Consider the following 17,950-nt stretch of genomic DNA (forward strand, 5'->3'; position numbering starts at 1 on the left):
ACTTCATGGGCAAATTACTTCTCTTTGGCCTCATTCTTCATCCATAAAATGAGGTTAGATTAGATAATCTACCTCTAAATCTGTGATCCTAAAGTCTGGTTAAACCTTTGGAAGATTTCATATGACCTTATGTAACTTTAATTTTTAGACGTTCCTCTGTTTTCTTGGTTTCAGTGAGGTTGCTAACTTAGATTTTTTTAATTAAATTTTTTTTTCAATTGTCAGGTATTTATTTTTTTCCTCCTACATTCCTTGTCCCCCCACCTCACAGGAAAACAAAAACAACTAAACATAGTCAAACAAAACACATTTCCACATTTGGAGTGTGGAGAAAATGTGTGATAACTTCTGATTTGAAAGTTGGTGCTCATGAGATTTGAGGTGGAATTTAGAAATAATAAATTGTCCTCATCTGGACACTGTACCTTGTGTATAACAGGGATAAATACAATTTTGAATTGAATTGAAGAAGGTAATAAACCCATAGAACTGTCTGACCACAGTTAAAGTGCTTTGTTTTGATCTTAATACTACATTTTAGGAAGGATGTTGACATACTGGACATACAAGGGCAACGAAGATGATGAGAGCACTAAAAATTGTCATAGATTAATTAGAGTTAAAGATGGCCCAGAGAAAAACTTGGGCTATAATTGCTTGTCTTCAGATATTTGAAGGGTTGACTTGTAGAAATTCATTCTGTTAGAATGTTCATTCTGCACAGCTGTAGAAAGCAAATTTCAGGTCATTTTGAAGAATTTTTTAATGATTATGGCTGTCCGAAAGTGGAAGGATCTACTCTAGCAGTAGTTAAGGTCCTACCACTGGAGGTCATCTAAATGTTAGCCTAATAACTACTTGTTGAAGATATTGTAGAGACAGTATTCATATATCAGATAGGAGTTGGATCATATCTCTGAGATTCTAGATCTGTAGTACACACATACGTACATATGCATACACACATACATACACACCCACACATTGATTAATATTTTGAGTATTGACATTACAAGTATCATGTAAAGGAATAGATTTCTATTTTGTGGCCTTCCCAAAGTTGTCTATTACCATCTAAGATTAAAAGTTTATGTGCCATAGCTTAATAAAAATTACACCTATAAATCTTAGCAAGTTGTAAAATCATCTTTTCTTAATTATAAATGGTGATTATGAAAACTGTCTATAGTTAATTATAAATAGTAATTATTTGGAGTTCCTAGAAATTGTAATTACTTCAAAAGAATATGCTCTATATGTGGTATATTTTTTACCTATGGGGTAGGGGGCAATGTTTTGTACACATGAAATAAAGTGCTAAGAATCCAGATATTGTAGTTTTCATTCAACAAATGTATGGAGTACTTATGTGGGGGAAGTTTATCACACAGATCATACTATTAAGACTTTTGAAATCTAGTTGGAGAGGTAATGTGATAATGTGAAGAATTGACAGTGCAAGAGTTGAATAATGGTCACATACTGGCTTGTTACATTTTTTTTTTCATTGAGTGCTACATTTATGATTTTGGATTTAGAAGAGGTAGTATGGGACTAGAATGATCAGGGAAAGGCTTCGTGGAAGAGCATGGCATTCAAGGATTGAGATTAAATTCATAGCAAAGTATTAAAATCATTTATAGGAAATGGTTTTTTTTTCAGCCTAAATGACCTTAATATTTTCAGAAACTATACAAATGGAAGTGTGTGTGTGTGTGTGTGGTTGTGTGTGTGTGTGTGTGTGTGTGTGTACACACCTTGTTCTCCTTAAAGGTTTTTAATTTGACAATAAAATAACTGAATTCCCTTGAATGAGACTCAAGAAGAAACACTTATTACAGAATTCTGTCATGGAGGTCCCAGTGTGCTATAGAAATTTGGAACTGAATAATCAGGAGATAGCATGGAGCGCTGGAAAAAATGCTGGACCTGGATTCAAATTCTGTTTCTACTGCTGCTGTTGTGAAGTAGGGCCAGCCAGTCTTGACCTCAGTTTTCTCATTTGTAGAATGAGAGAGTGGACTACATGACTTTAAATACTCCTTCCAGCTCTAAATCAGTGATCACAGGAGTTTGGACTTGAAGCTACTAAGCAGATAGTCTAATACAGTACATTGAAAATGGGGTCCTATAGAAGTGACTGCTCCATCAATCAAACAAGCATTCATGAAGCACCTACAGGGTGCTAGGCACTGTGCTAGGTGCTGAGGGGGATGGATGTAAAAACAGATCTTCAGAGAACTTTAATTATTTCTCTCCTTTCCTTCTTTAACCATTTATTGAGTGTAATTGATGTCTAATGATTTGTGGGTTATAAAATCTAATACCTAACAGGTTCATCTTGTTAGCTAGTAAAATAAGCTCTGTTGTAAAATGGGGCCTACTTTCATGTTTTGTATGACTCTCAAATTTGCTGATTCTTATTTAGAAAAAGGGTTTTATTGTCAATAGGACTAGGAATAAAATTTTATTAGTACAGTGGAAAATATTCAAGGTATACATTTATTATAAAGTTAGAGTTGAGACTACTGTCATGATTTATTCAAGTGAAGAATGAAATGTGCTGCTTTATTTCAGTGCATATATTCTTTTTCTAGGTTATCCAGTTTTTGAAAGCAGGAAAAGCTAAGGAAGTTTCCTATAATGCACTAGCTTCACATATAATTTCCGAAGATGGGGACAATCCAGAGGTTGGAGAAGCTCGAGAGGTCTTTGATCTCCCTGTAGTAAAGGTGAATAGTAAATCCAATTTTTTATATTTATTTTACTGTTGAATAATTTAGACATATATTATTCTTTTCAGCGTCCTTGTAATAGGACCAACCTTATATGTGACGCGTTTTCGGTAATTAAACTCTGGTGGACAGTGAATGAGGCGGTATACCAAATTCTGCTAGATGGAGGCAAGATCACTAACTTGCTACAGTGAACTACTGGTTACCTTCATTGTAGATTATATATAAGTTTAGGGAGCCCTGAAGTTGCCATGTCATAGTTTCACTCCACTTCAATAGATGTTTAATAATAATAACTTAAATTTGTATAGTTTTTTTTAAAACAACATCATGAATTATGTGGTTGTGGATATTCACATTTTATAGAGAAGAGAAAGAACACAGGCAGTAAGTATTAGAAACAGGGTTTAAACTCAGGTGGCCTGACCTTCCGGAAGGGCACCTTTCATTATAATATGCTGCCTCTTTAACATGTTGGAGTGGGATTCAAGCCTGTGGCTAATAAAAAAACAAACAAACCAACTATTGAATTTCAAGTCTAGAGCCCAATTTAACCATCTTGGCTTTGTGCAGGACATTATGCTCTGCAATAGGACAGATGCGGAAGTTAAATAGGATGCCGTCCCTGGCCTCATGGAGTTCCATCTTTTCATGAAATTCTTGGTGAACTGCAAAGAAACCTACTTTCTAAATCACTTTTAGATGAGAAAATAAAAATAACTCTTATCCTTTGCAGCTGAACCAAGCTGAAAATTTCATTTGGTTCAGCTTTTCTTCCCTCCCCCCCCCACGAGGAAATTCGTAGTGGAAAGTGAACCTACAATCCAGAACCAGTTTGGATATTTTGAAATTATATCATAAAGCATATCTTTGTTTCCATGGGCATAGTGCTTTACTGCTAGAAAGGAGGCTATCTCCTAGACTGTAGGTGGAAGGAAAGGAATCTTAGCCTATATTTAGTCTGCCTTCTTTTTGACTGAATCAGGATAATGGGATAAGAGGGAAATAATCCTAATTTGAGGGATGGGCAGAAAAGCACTCTGTACCCTATCTGGTTTTGGCATCACAGGTTTGACCTTGAGATTGGTGAGATATGCTTAACATAGGCATGATTTGCTTCATGACTTAGTTTATGATAAGAGTTCCTTGGGAATGAGTTGTAATATTGAGAATTTGGTTTAGAGTCATTGCCCATGCTTTTAGCAGGTAGAAGTAGCTTATGGTTTTTCATTATCTGTAGTCTGTGTGGCCCATTGACACAGATAACTGAGAATTGACTAGCTTTTTTTTTTGTCTGTGGTATATTAAGTCAGCTAATAAACATTTATTAAGGACCTACAGTGCTTATCCTGATGGTTTTATAAATGTTCTTACCTTTGTTATTTTGCAGGGTTCTTTGAATAACAATTATAGAATAGCTGTTTTTAAATTGTTTTAGGCTAGTAGCTTTCTTTCTGTCTTCATTTGATTTACACTATCTTTCTGGGACCATACCTGGTATTTTTTGTTGTCTTCTATTTATACTGTGAATAAACTTGTATATACATAGTTGTTAGTATGCTTTCTCTCTAAGAATGTGAGCCCCTTGAAGGCAGGACTGTTTTTGCTTTTTTTTTGGATCCCCAGCACTTAGCCCAGTACCATGCTTAGTAAATGGTTATTCAAGTTGATTGACATATACCATCACAGTTTAATGGAAAGATTTCTAAGCTCTGGGTTCTAGTACTAGTTTGTAGAGTAGGAATTATGATAACAGGTATTTGGTCATGAAGATAAAATGTGAGGATATGAAACTACTTGAAAAATAGTAAAACTTATGACATTAATTTTTGCTTTGTGCTTAAGTTACTGAAAAGTTTTAAGTTGAAGGCACTATTTTTTATAACTTAGTAAACAGTGTTTTAAAGTTAAGTCAACAAAGAAATATTTTTTACTTAATAATCATTTGTGTAATTTATATTTGATTCTATAAACTTAAAACTTTTGTACTTTATCTTCCAAGATTTCTACCAGCTAGTTTTATCCCTCCTACTTTTTATCCTGCTGTAACTCAGCCTTTCATGCTACTTGTCATATTTTTTCTCCCCTTCCATAATTCAAGTACATAAAGTACAGCTTTCTTTTTTGGTAAAGCTATTTGTTTTTAACCTGTGAAGGATAGCTGCGTTGTGGGGAAATTGTACTATGCTTATAAAGTGATGGTGAAAACTACAATAGCATGTAGTTGGACATCAAATATTATTTTCCATATACATCATAGTTTCTGGTGACAAGTTTCTTACTCTAAAACCTCTTTGAGGAGAGGTATAATTTCCTGTTTTGTCTTCGTATCCTCTGTTGCTTTCAGCTAGTAGGCCCTTAATTATTTTTAGTCCAATTAGGATCAACCAACTTTTATAAAGTTCCTACTGTGTGTCAGGTACTGGGGGATAGAAAGACAAAAATGAAAATTTCCTGCCTTTTGATGTTTGTAAAGCACTTAACACACTGCCTACCAGGTGCTATCTAAATACTTCTTTCTTTCCTTCTTTTGATAGCTTACATTCTATTGAGCGACATCACATGCATAAATAAGTGCATATAAAACCAGTACTGGAGAACTTTTAGAGGGGAAGCACCCACAGCTAGGGGTGGGTGGGAATCAGGAAAGGCCTCTCCTAGAGTGACTCTTGAACTGAGCTTCAAAGGAGATTAGGGATTCTAAGGGGTGGAGGTGAGGAGGAGGGCATTCCAGACTGGAGGGCATAAAGAAAGATAGATTGCAGCCAGATAATGAAGAACTTTAAATACCAAATAGAAGAGTTTATATTTTATATTAGAAGTAATAAGGAACCAATGCAGTTTATTGAGCAGAGGTATGATGTGGTTGGATGTGTACTTTCTGAATATCACTTTGGCAGTGGATAAGAGAAGTTGAAGATGAGAGAGAGAGTTCTTTGTTCTTTAGTCAGTTGTGTCTGACTCTTCATGACCCCATTTGGAGTTTTCTTGCCAAAGATTCTGGAGTGGTTTGTCATTTCCTTCTTCAGCTCATTTTATAGATGAGGAAACTGAGGCAAACAGGGTTAAGTGACTTGCCAAGGGCCCACTGCTAGTAAATGTCTGAGGCCAGATTTGAACTCAAGTCTTCCTTACTCTAGGGCCAACAGTTTCTGTTGTCCCAGAGAGAAGGAAGGTATGATTAAAGGAGAAGGCTCCCAGAGAAGAAAGAAAGGGTTAAAATTCAGAGAATTTTATTGTTGTTGTTGAAGTGTGAGATAAGGCCCTCTACTTAAAGGGAAAGGGAGGTAGTAATATAGGGGACTTAAGGGGAGATAGTTTAGAACACTCTATGTGGAATGTGGTAGGTTATCAATTGGCAAAGGATTGTTGAGCAGCAGTGAAGGCCCAGTTGAGGGCCTAGTCAGACCTGAAAGAGACCAAAGAGAATTGATCAATTGTCAAGAAACAAATGGGAAATCTTTGAAAAAACCTTTGTGAAATCTGACTTAAATATGCTCCCTGGTCAACAATGTGCCATTAAAAACTGCTTTTTGAATATGACCTTTCTGCTAGTTGTGCACATACAACATACACTGGATATTATATAATTATTATAAAGTGTTTCCTCAAAGAAAGATATTAGTGACATGTAAGATTTTATTTTTGTTATAAATTACAAAAAGATTTTAACTATATTAATTTTTCTTTTGTGTTTTTTGTCTTTTAGCCTTCCTGGGTGATTTTATCTGTTCGATGTGGAGCTCTTCTGCCGTATCCTTTTAGGGGACAATGGAGTAAACATATTGAAATCAAGATTATAATAAATTCTTGATTAATAGCCACAGGTAGACAGACTCTTTAGTTTGGAATTAACTTCCACTTTTCCACTCCATCTCCTGTATTACACATCCCATGTGAATAGTAGTTGCTTAGTGGTCACCACTAACTTAAGTAGGAGACAAAAGGAAACAAAATGAAATTAGATCACTGATTATTTATAGCTTTTATGGAAGATTAGGTTGGGGTAGAGAAGGTGAAAAATAGTTGAAGCTGGATTTGGGGGATATGTTCTATTTTATTATGTGTCACCTTTTAGTTATATTAGCCAAAAGATTCACAGTAGTGATTTAAATGCTAAAATTTTGTCTATCATTTCTTCCATAGTTTTGAAAGAATTTCAGCTAACTTTTCTCGTGTCTTATAACATGGAAGCTGGTATTGGTGTTATCTTTTTTTACAGTAAAAATGGATTTTGTTAATATTTCCTACAGAATTCCCAATGATGTTTCTAGTTCTTGCTATGTAATTTTCAACATACCTCTTCTTTTGCTTAAAAGGGAACCAAATCTTCAGTCTATTGCCTCCTGTCCTTACATGAGTGTCCAGATTTAGCTTCCTTTAGTATCATGTTTTGCTTCTTAATTCAGTTAGTTCCTACTTCTCTCTCCTGTTCCTAATCTTTGTTGTGATCCTGATCCCACTGCTTCCTTGTATCTACCCCTGATCTGTTTATAAATCTGTTCTTGATACTTCCTTTTTTACTACATGAATATCCTTAAAAGAAAATCTACTATATGAAAATTTCCACAAAGCAAAATAAGTTATAGAAAAGATTGTTTGAAAGAAGTACAGAAGACATAAAGTCAAAGATGCTTAACTAGAAGGAGTTTAAAGAGATCATCTGATCTACCATCTCCCACCATTTTTAAGACTTTAGTATCCTCTCCATGATGGAGATGAGGGAAATGAGTCTGAGAAAGATTGTGCCTTCCTCAAATCATAGATCATAGACTTTTAGAGCTTAAAGGAAGCTTAGTGATCTTGGAGTCTAACTCTCTCATTTTAGAAATGTGCCAGACGGCTCATTTAAATGCATTCTGTAGTTCACTGTGGTATCACAGAGTTAACTTACGTGTGTAAATAATTTTTACAGAACTTTTGAGAGGCAGCTTTATGTCCTAGATATATATATGGTATATACTCCACTGGACTTGGAATCAGGAAAGCCTGAATTCAAATGTGCCCTGAGATACTTAGTAGCTTTGTAACTCTGGGCAAGTCCAGTTTCATCATCTGGAAAGTGAAGGGATTGAACTTGATAGTCTTAGAGGTCCATTCTAGCTCCAAGTCCATGATCCGGTAATTTAAGATTGGCAAAGCAAACACATCCTTGAAAGCAATACTTCTTAATGTCATTGTGCCCAGATAGGAAGCATAGTAAGAGAACTCCAGTCCAGGAATGAAGATCCTAACCCTTGATTTGCCACTGGTTAACTATATGGCAGTGGGCGATTAACAGGCACTTGCTGTGTTCAGAGCTAGGAGTACAAAGAGAAAAGTCAAACTGTCTTTGCCCTCAAGAATTCAGAGGTGGGTGACAAAATGACAAGGCAATAGAGATGCTAGCATTTTGGTAAATATACATTTGGTAAATAGGTGGCTCTTGAAGGAAAGTAGGTATTCTAAGGAGCAGAGGCAAGGTAAGATAACGTTCCAGGCATGGCATTAATAATGTAAGCACTAAGATGAAATTGAGCATTGTGTTTGAGAGACAGCAAGTATGTAGTTGTGATTGGACCATTTATGTGTGGATTAGACTTCACTTCTATGAAGTGAAGCAGTTGGTATGGTCCTCTTTTCAAGATTCTTTCTGTAGAAAGATTTTATAATTATGTGGCTTAAAGAATCACTAGAGAGAGTCTTTGTTTGGAAGTGTTGTAGTGGCCTGTGCCTCTTTTTTTTTTTTTTTTAGTTATCCAGAAATCATTTGGGCTAATAAGTTATTTTCCTTGAGCCAATTTCAGTAATGGTTCTATTTCTCATGGAGACTCTTGACAAAGTAAAGAGGAGATCTCCAGACTATTTGCTGTGCCAAGGCGCTCCAGGGCTTGCTTGTGATAGTATTTAGACTCCTTTGATTTCTGAATCGGTGGAAGGAAAAAAAAAATCTCTTGAACTGCTATATTGTAGGGATCAGATCTTTGGTATATGGAACTAGAAGGTATCAGTTTCAGTACTACAAAAGTCACTTCAGCCAGGAATGGAATTGTTCAAAGCTGTATGTCTTTCCTTCGGGACCTACTGCTTTTTCATAAGAGGTCTAGAAATTGAAACAGAAGAGCCTAAAATCTCAATCTTGTTTCTTGTCTGTCTATATCAAAGTAAGGGTTAGTTACTTTTCTCCTTGGTGAAAGAGGATACATTTCAAAAATTGTCCTTTTAAAATTAGAGAGACAACATTATTTTGAAAAGCAATTAATTTTTCTTGAGTAGAATTTTAGGGAGGTATCTTAGAGGTTTAGTTCACCCTCTTCAATTTGTATATTAGGAAATGAGTCATGTGACACTCAAAAGTCACACAGCTATTTAATGGTAGATTTCAGAATAATGGTGTCTTGGTTTGTAGTCCAATGCCCTTTTTACTAAACTATATGAATAGGAATATTTTTGGTCCCCACCTCAAAATCATTTCCATTTAACATGTCCTTTAAAAAATTGCCACAGCCTCAGGTTTGAAAAAGTAAGTGTGTGCTTATTTATGCGTGTATGTGGGTATTAAATTTATTCCCGTGGCTATGTAATTCAATTTTTATGGCAGATAGGAAAGTGGTTCAGTTTTTGTTATTTGCATTACAGCTAATTTAATTAGCTCATAAAATGAGGGAATCTTAGGTCTGCCCCCTTCCCCACCTACCTCCACTTTCTACTTTCTCTTTACTGTACAAGATTCTGCTCTTATCTTTCTCATTTTTATTTACTCTAGCACTTGAGTCCACTGTAGCTGAATACTCCTCTTGGTTCACCTTCAACCTATTTCTTCCATAAAGACATTTTAGGGATGATTTGTTTTTGAAAGGGGAAGGAAAAAATATTCAAACATTGGATGCTTGAGATTCTCAATATACAATGGTTTTGTTGCATTGTTAATCTTAATAGCTGTTATCCAGAGTGAATGGTTTTTCTCCAGAGTCTTGTCAGATCTTTTTTGGAGTCACTGCCTGCCTTTCTCAGGTAAGCATCATTTTGAATGGTTATGATAACTTATAATCCTAATTTCACACATTTCTGAGGATTTTTTTTTTACATGTTTGGGATAATAAAAATCCAAAAAATTTTAGGGAAGGTATTAAATTGAATATTTAATATAGATTTGCTAAACATTTTAAGTCATGAATAAATGGTTATTTTTAGCATCAAATTTATTTTTGCTGGGTGTAAAGGTTTTTTTAGATGGGGATTATTCTAGGCTAAGTAACTGAATAGATAAATTTATTATTGATTATTTGAAAGTGATGCATAATTCAGGCTATAGAGACAGTCATTTGGAATTTAGGGGAACTTTTTAGTCCTAGTCCTAACTCTCACCTTGTTATTCTGAAAATATTTTTATGATAGTGTTTAATAAATACAGAAGAGCTGGGAATAGAATTTGGACTTTTCATCTTTATTTTGTAATGAGATTGGGGTCTATAAAAAATAGGTTTTGGGGGGCAGCTAGGTGGCACAGTGGATAGAGCACCGGCCCTGAAGTCAGGAGGACCTGAGTTCAAATCTGGCCTCAGACCAAACACTTGACACTTACTAGCTGTGTGACCCTGAGCAAGTCACTTAACCCCAATTGTCCAAAAAAAAAAAAATCAAAAAATAGGTTTGGTTACTGATCATACTCAGCTCCTTATATTTGTCTAGCTTATGTTAAAAGAAATGAATAAAAAGAAATTCTTAAGTCCAGGCAGGAGTAAATTTAGTTACTGTTAGTGTGATTTGAAAATTTTGTTCTAAATACCTGAAGTTCTTTTAAAAGATGGAATCCTTCCTCTTCCCCCTTGCCTCTCCCCTCCCCCCCACTTCATGTAGATCCTGAGAACATTAATTTTAAAAATACAGATAATATCCCTGATCCACACATAATCAGTTACTTGGGGAGGGGAGGAGAGTCTTTAATCCATGAGACAATTTCATTTTCTTATAAACAACAAAATTTTAAGCAACAAAATATGTGAGCTATTTTCATTTTGCAGTTGAGTACTTGGGTTTAAATCTTGTCTGTATTCTCTTTGGAGCCTGGCAGCCACTTAACCTGCCTGACCTTTGGTTTCCTCATCTTTTAAATGAATGAATTGGACGAGATGATTTCTAAAGCCTTTTCCAGCACTAAATAGGTGGATATAGGATTATATCAACATTTAAAATGTCTGTAACACCTTATTAGTCTGTGTCCCCTTCATTTTGCTTTGTCCATTTATCTATATTTGTGTATGTATTTCCACTTTCATATTGTAATCTGTGTATATATTGTTTTGTTTCCTTTTATGCTCTTAAGAGTCTGGTATGATTATTTTTTTTTTTTAACTCTGGTGTGTTTTCAGTTTGTTTTGGAAAAAATCCCATCAGTTTGCAGTTTCACTAGTATATACTGGTTTTTTGGATTTTTTTTTTTCCAACCTACAGAATACTAAATTTGGAGGCTTTTTTTTCAGGGGGGCTTTTTTGGTAAGACAGTCTGGGTTAAGTGACTTGCCCAGGGTCACACAGCTAGTAAGTGCCAAGTATCTAAGGCTGGATTTGAACTTAGGCCTTCCTGACTCCAATGCCAGAGCTGTATCCATTTTGCCATCTACCTGTCTCTGGACATTTTAACCTTAATAATAAAAGACTGTCTAATACATGAAAAAAATTTTTAAGTGTTGAAGTTGATGTAATTTTCGTTTGTATAGGTGATGATATTTAAAAGTGGCCATTTTGAAAACCTTAGAATATTGTATTAACAATAGATAAAATGTGTATTTTTACTGACATGCAATCTTTGCATTTGTTGAGTTATTTCTGATGCAGTGAATTAGATTTCTAAATTCCAGATTCAGAAGTTCATGAGTCAAGAGAAGAGAGATTGATATTGAATATACTTAATGGAGTCTGGGTCAGGGAGTTAGATCAGTATGACCAGGATGAAAAGTCTAATATGGGAGGTTTGACATGGAGAAACTGAAGGTATATCAATCAAGAAATATTTATCTACTTTGTGTTTTCTTAATGTGTTAGACTCTGAGGGGAAAGGATGTATACCAAATCCTCAAAGAGTCAGGATTTACTATTTGTTTGATAGGTATTTGGTATGTTTATTTTTATATTTATATTACATATTTATTTTACAGGCCTTTATAGATTAGAATGGTCTGTACCAACAATAATTTATTTCATACATTTATTCCTGCTAAATTTCAGCCTTGCATTTGTTTTAAAAATCATTTATAAAATTATAAAATATGCCAGACATGGTTTAATAATCATATGAAGATCTGGGAAGTTTAGTGTGCTCTAGGTTCTGGGCTAGTGTATTATGTAATGATAAGTGTTAAGAAAAAGTTTTTGTAATTATAGGCCATATTTCTAGAAATACACAGTCAAGATCTAGAAAAATAATGGTCATGTTATAGTTTGTGCCCTCATCTGGAGTAGTGTGTTCCATTCTAGACACTGCATTTTAAGAGAAATTGACAAATGGTTGTGCTTTTAGAAGGTGAGGAAGATGGTGAAAAGTCTAGAAACCATGTCAGATAAAGATTCATTGAGTGAAGTAGGGATTTTAGCTTGAAGAGAATGTTCAGGAGAAACTTATTAGCTGCCTCTTAATATTTGAAGGGTATCTTGTAGAAGAAGCAACAAACTAATTATTTGTTATTCCCGGGGTTAGATCTAGGGCCATTGGGTAGAAGTAATAGGGGAAGCAGGTTTCTTATCAGCTTTAAGGAAGAACTTTCTAATAATTAAGTTGTCCAACAATAAAATGGGCTTTCTTAAAAAACAGTAAAAGTGTTGTCAGTTGGATGTGGCCCAGGGGAGTGAGAAATGTCACCTTCCTTTCAGTGAATTTTGAGTACTAAAAGAATAAGAATAGATGAAAATTTGTCTAGGATAAAAGACAGTTTGTTTACAGTGAATTAGGATTTCACCGAGATATACAGGAAGAGAGCAAGAAACCTGGGGAAAGCTGAAGGGGTAAATGAGACATGTTATGGATAGGGTGGACATGGAGGGAAGTATGTGTAAGAAGTAAGTTCTGAATGATGCTTATGAGGAACAGAAATAAAGGAAGCTTTTTGGTGGGAGGAACATGTTAGAAATTCAGGAGAAAAGAAGTGAAGCAGCAAGGAGTTGGGGGAAACAGGGTCACTAAGGATAATTGGAGGAAAATATTCAAGCACATGGATACTTAGACAAACACATCACAAGTTCATCAGGCCATACCCCAACTAACAAATGGAATGTTTGTTTGGCAATACTTTTCTCCCTTTCTCCTCTCCTCCCACGAGGATGTTGATATGAATTGGGTCATTCTGTGAAATTTTTGACATCTTCCAGGGAAGTGGAGAAGGAAAAAGAGGAAGAGGAGGAGGTCCCCAAGGAACAGTTTTTTGCTCCCCAGTGAAAGTTTATAGATTATTTTGCCTTCTCTATTCTGGTGTGATGTGTGGTGGTGTTGTGTTCTAAAATGTGCTGAGTTGAATAATAAGCTAGATAAGGACCTTAAATAAGCTATAGAAGATTAAAAGCAAATCTGCCTCCTGTGTCTTTGTATCTTTACCAAAAAGTGTTTCTTGACTTCCTACCAGTGTCCTGGACTGTGCTAGTTAGGTACTTTGGAAAGTATTTTTAAAAAAAAATCTTTTGTATCCTTGTGAGTTAAATGATTTAGAAAGAATAACCTAATGTACAATGAAAAGTGTGTGGTACATACAATATGCATGACAAAAGTCCAGAGAAAGGAATTATTGGGAGCTAGAAGGACCAAGATGTTCCAGACAGAGAATATTGTGAACCTAGTGTGTGGGGAGTACAGTGGGAAAAAGGAGACAGGCAATACTGATTTAGAAGGAGGTAGTAGATAGTAGTCAGGTCAGGTAGTGGTTAGATTATAGAGGACCTTGAAAATTAGATTGAGGAATCTGAATTTGATCTGATAAACTTTAGGGAGGGGCATTGTAGGTTTCTGAGTAGAGGAGTGACAAGTGATATTTTTATGAAGGTTAATTTGGTAGTGGTGTTTATGGTGAACTGAAGGGAGGAGGACATTAGCTTTAGACAGGCTAAGATAATTAATGTGAGAAGTTGAAGGCTTGGACAAGGGTAGAACATTGGGGGGGGGGGATAAAGGAAAGAATGATGAATTTGAAGGGAAAAACTGAAACAACCTCCTGCCTGTTCCCTGACAGCAGACCGCTTCACCTCCTACTTTACTGAAAAGAAGAGACTGCCTGTCCTTTCCCCCTATTCTGTACTTCATAACTTTTTCATGTTGTCCCCTATTCTCTTTATTCCAGACCTTGAAAAAACAGTTGCCCTTATTTTGTTAAGAAGAGACTCTGTCCTTGTGTTTTTGATCCTGTCTCATCTTGGCTGCCTTGGGAACGTTGATAGTCAGTATATGCCCTCTCTTGTCAGTTCTTCTTACCTATCACCTCTTTCCTTGCTGCTTAAAAATATGGTTTCCCTGTCCTTAAAAAACCATTGGCTTGACCTTACCATGTCCTCAAGTTATCTTTCTCTATCTCTTCTCTCACAGCTAAACCTTAGAAAGAATCTCATGTTAACTCAAATACTCTTGTTGTCTCTGCTGTTCTCTCTCTTCAGCCTCTTGCAGTCTGGGTTCTTAACCCTACCATGTTGCTACTCAGTACTCCCCAGTGATTTCTTAATTGTTCAATCTTGATCTCTTTTTGCTTTTGTTGCACTTCTCTCTCCTGGTTTTCTTCCTACCTATCTGATCTCTTTTCGGTGTCTTTTGCTGGATCATCATTCTTTTCCTCACTGTGTAGATATTCCCTAAGATTCCCTCAAGGACTCTCTTCTGATACTCTTACATGAACTTACAGTTCCCATGATTAATTTATCTCCTTGTAGATGATTCCCAAGTCCATATATCCAACCCTTACTTCTGTCTTGAACTTCAGTCCCACATTGATGATATTTTTGAGCATCTCCAACAGGAAATTTCAGACTCAACATGACAAAAATAAATCCCATTGTTGTTTTTCCTAACCCTCCCATTGAGGATGTCACCATTCTTCCATTTACCTAGGTTTGTAACCTCAGTTATCCTTTACTACATGGTATCTCCAAAGTCGTAGTGCTATTTTAAACAGTTAAATCTAAAAACTGCACTAAGGTTTTTGAAACACCATATATCCCACTCCAATTAAATCAGTAACCAACTCATATTAATTCTATGACCCTTAGAGTATTTCTCATGGCCGCTACCCTAGTTAGAGCCTTCTTTATCTCTCTTGGATTATTTTCAATACCCTAATTGACCTCCCAATATTTACTCTCTTCCCTCTCCAACCCACAATTCTGACAAAATAATTAGTAAGGTACAGGTCTGATCATTTCATCCTTATGCTAAAAAAATCTTTAGTGACTTTATTGATGCTAGAATAAAATAAAAATTTAACTTTCCATTTAGAGCCCTGTTCAGTCTGAAATCCACCTACTTTTATGCACTTAATGTTATTCCTTTTACACACTTTACACTTGAGTCAGACTGAGCTGTCTCCAGGCCCCTTCTCAGTGCTTTTGCTCAGTCTCCCTTCCATGCTTGGAATACATTCCCTTATCTCTTCCTATTAAGATCCCTAGTTCCCTTTAAGGTCCAGCTCATATGCTATGTATAATTCAAAAATATTTTAAGGTTCTGCTATACCTCACCCTACTCTACCATTAGTGCTCAGTTACTTCTGACATTACTATGTATTTACTTATTTGAATATGTGTTATGTATCACCAGGAGAATATAAGCTCTATATGGACATGAACTGTTTTAGCTTTGACTTTGAATTCCCAGCATGTAGCATAGTGCTTTGCAATACAAAATAGGGGCTTAATAAGTGTATATTTAATTGAACTCATCAGTAATAGAGCTAGAATTAAGTAGCTAGCTAATGGTAATATCCTAGTTCAGAGCTACACTAGAATTCAGGTTGCTAGCACTCTTTCCATTGTACCGTGTACGATATGAAGAAATTCCTTTAAAGTATGTTTTGGGTGCAAAAGTGACATCCAAATTGCAGGCTAGTAGTTACTTTATTTTCAGACTTTCTGTATGCAGTCTTGATTTGGCATATGTTTGTGTGTATTTGAGTCCTGGCTCCACTCATAACTTGTGATATGACCTTGAGCTAATTGTTTCCTTTTCTTGGCCTCAGTTTTCCCATTTGTAAAATGAGGATGTTAAAATTTTTAGACCTAGCCAGTCATTTAGTCCAAGTCTTCATAATATAACGTTCTGTAGTATCTATAACACTTTCAAAAGGCAAATTCACAAAGATAACATTCAGTTCAATAAGGATTAATTTATTGCATAATTTATGTATTATTTTTGTTGGTATAATAAGATGTGCCAAATTGTAGCATAATGTACCATTTTAAATTCAGGTTGTCTTCTAAAATCATTAAAAAACAATACTAGACAGTCCTTGATTTTTGAGTAAGGAATATTAGTTACAATTAAGTATGTTTTTTCTAAATTTTGTTATTAGTACTTTTCTTTGTAATTATTTAACACTTAAATGAAATAATATGAACAAAAGGATAAGACAGAAGGATTTTCCTGCTGCATGGTAATGATTCTACCATGAGTACCAGGAGTTGTAAAATGAGCTTTCTTGATTAAGAAATGAGATTTAAAGACAGCTATTATTGGAAAAGCGGAAAGAGCAAATCAAGTTTTTAAGAATATGGAGAAATTCAGTGGATGATTTAACTGTTAAGGTAGGTATATTTAGATTTAAGATGTTTATGCAAGTGGATTTGTGGTTATATTCATTTTGAAAGTCAAGTATATGTATTTTACACATAAGTTTTAGAAGTATGGAAGTTGAATTCAGATTTATGAAAAATATATATACCATCAGTTCATTTCTGTTCCTTCATTGACATTTTGTCACTAGTGGTCTAAATATTTTCTCCATCAACTCTCATACTTTTTATAAACATTTAAAGGACTCATTTCATGCTTCAATTTATTTTTATTAATTTTGTGAAGGCAATGGTAGTTATGTAAATATGGTATGAGAAGGTAATATCTTTGTTTATTTTCTACTGTCAATTTCTCAAACAAGATTGGATTAATACTTTTGTCAGAGCCTATTGCAGCAGGTTACTTAATATTTAACTGTAAATATATCATTCAGTTAAGTTAATTTGAGAATGATTATATAATTTAAAGAATCTTCCAATTGAAATAAACCCTTTTAGAATATTTTCATTATTAATGGTCAAGAAAACATTTTCCTATTTACTTTTTAGGTTAGCAAGGAAGGAAGGTGTATATTTTGAAAGAGATAATGTTTCATAGTGTTTTAACACGTAAAAAAAAGGCATAATATCTAAGGGAAAAAGTACATTACGTAGCTCTAAAAGTTTTATTTTTAACTTTCTATTAGATTTCATCTGAAGACCGAAGTGCGCTGTGGGCTTTGATTACGTTTTATGGGGGGGATTGCCAGCTGAGCCTCAATAAGAAGTGTACTCATTTGATTGTACCAGAACCAAAGGGGGTAAGAGTCTTCCATGTACAATCCTTTTTTATATAGCACTGAGTATTCCTAAATACTTTTTTTTCCTCTTGAAGGTTGTCTTCGATTGCTCATTACACTCAGCTGATGATTGCATTTGCATCTTTCATGTTTTTCAAATTGTTACTCTGATACTTTTGAGATTTTGAACATTTCCAAAAACATTTTAGCTTTTGTTATTACTTTTACATCTTTACATTTTTAATTTAAGTAGTTTGAGTTATGTATTATAGTATTTCATTAGTTAGTGTGAATCTCTGCTTTAGAAATCTCTGGTTCAAAATAGTTATTGTACATATGCATTGTCTTCTGGGGGTGAGAGAGACAATTTTTAGCAACACATGAACAAAAAATTGTTCTATCTATTGAATCATTTAAAAAGGTCCTAACATGATTATTAAAAGGAGTTTTCATATTTTCTTATTAATGATCTGTAATAGGTAACCTGTTATAAATATTGACAGTATTTAAGAAAAGCTTATTTTTCAGAGTTTTGATATTTTAAAGTTCATCTTTAGTAAAACAAAATATTTTTTAAAATTTCAATTAATGACTTTGTGGTGATTTTCACAAAAGGTATTTTGCTGTGATGAAGTTGAAACAGATTTGTATGTATTCCTGGAATGAATTATATTGTCTTTTCCTTGATTCTGTATCCTA

The 17,950-nt window shown here is 34.8% G+C and overlaps 1 protein-coding gene across 3 annotated transcripts in view; it reads left to right on the forward strand.

Annotated features, from left to right (window-relative positions):
- PAXIP1 (PAX interacting protein 1) overlaps positions 1–17,950 on the forward strand; it is an 88,681-nt gene that overhangs the window by 2,548 nt on the left and 68,183 nt on the right. For 2 of the 3 annotated variants that reach the window (XM_078152621.1, XM_078152627.1), the window contains exons 2-5: positions 2,598–2,732; positions 6,445–6,488; positions 9,665–9,728; positions 17,159–17,272. In XM_078152621.1, coding sequence (XP_078008747.1) covers positions 2,598–2,732; positions 6,445–6,488; positions 9,665–9,728; positions 17,159–17,272 — 357 coding nt within the window. Of the gene's footprint in view, positions 1–2,597; positions 2,733–6,444; positions 6,489–9,653; positions 9,729–17,158; positions 17,273–17,950 lie in introns of all 3 variants that reach the window. The other variant, XM_078152623.1, reaches the window with a different exon arrangement.

Source organism: Phascolarctos cinereus, unplaced genomic scaffold, assembly GCF_003287225.1.
Source record: "Phascolarctos cinereus isolate Bilbo 61053 unplaced genomic scaffold, phaCin_HiC Scaffold_1;HRSCAF=81, whole genome shotgun sequence".
NCBI classification, from domain to species: domain Eukaryota; kingdom Metazoa; phylum Chordata; class Mammalia; order Diprotodontia; family Phascolarctidae; genus Phascolarctos; species Phascolarctos cinereus.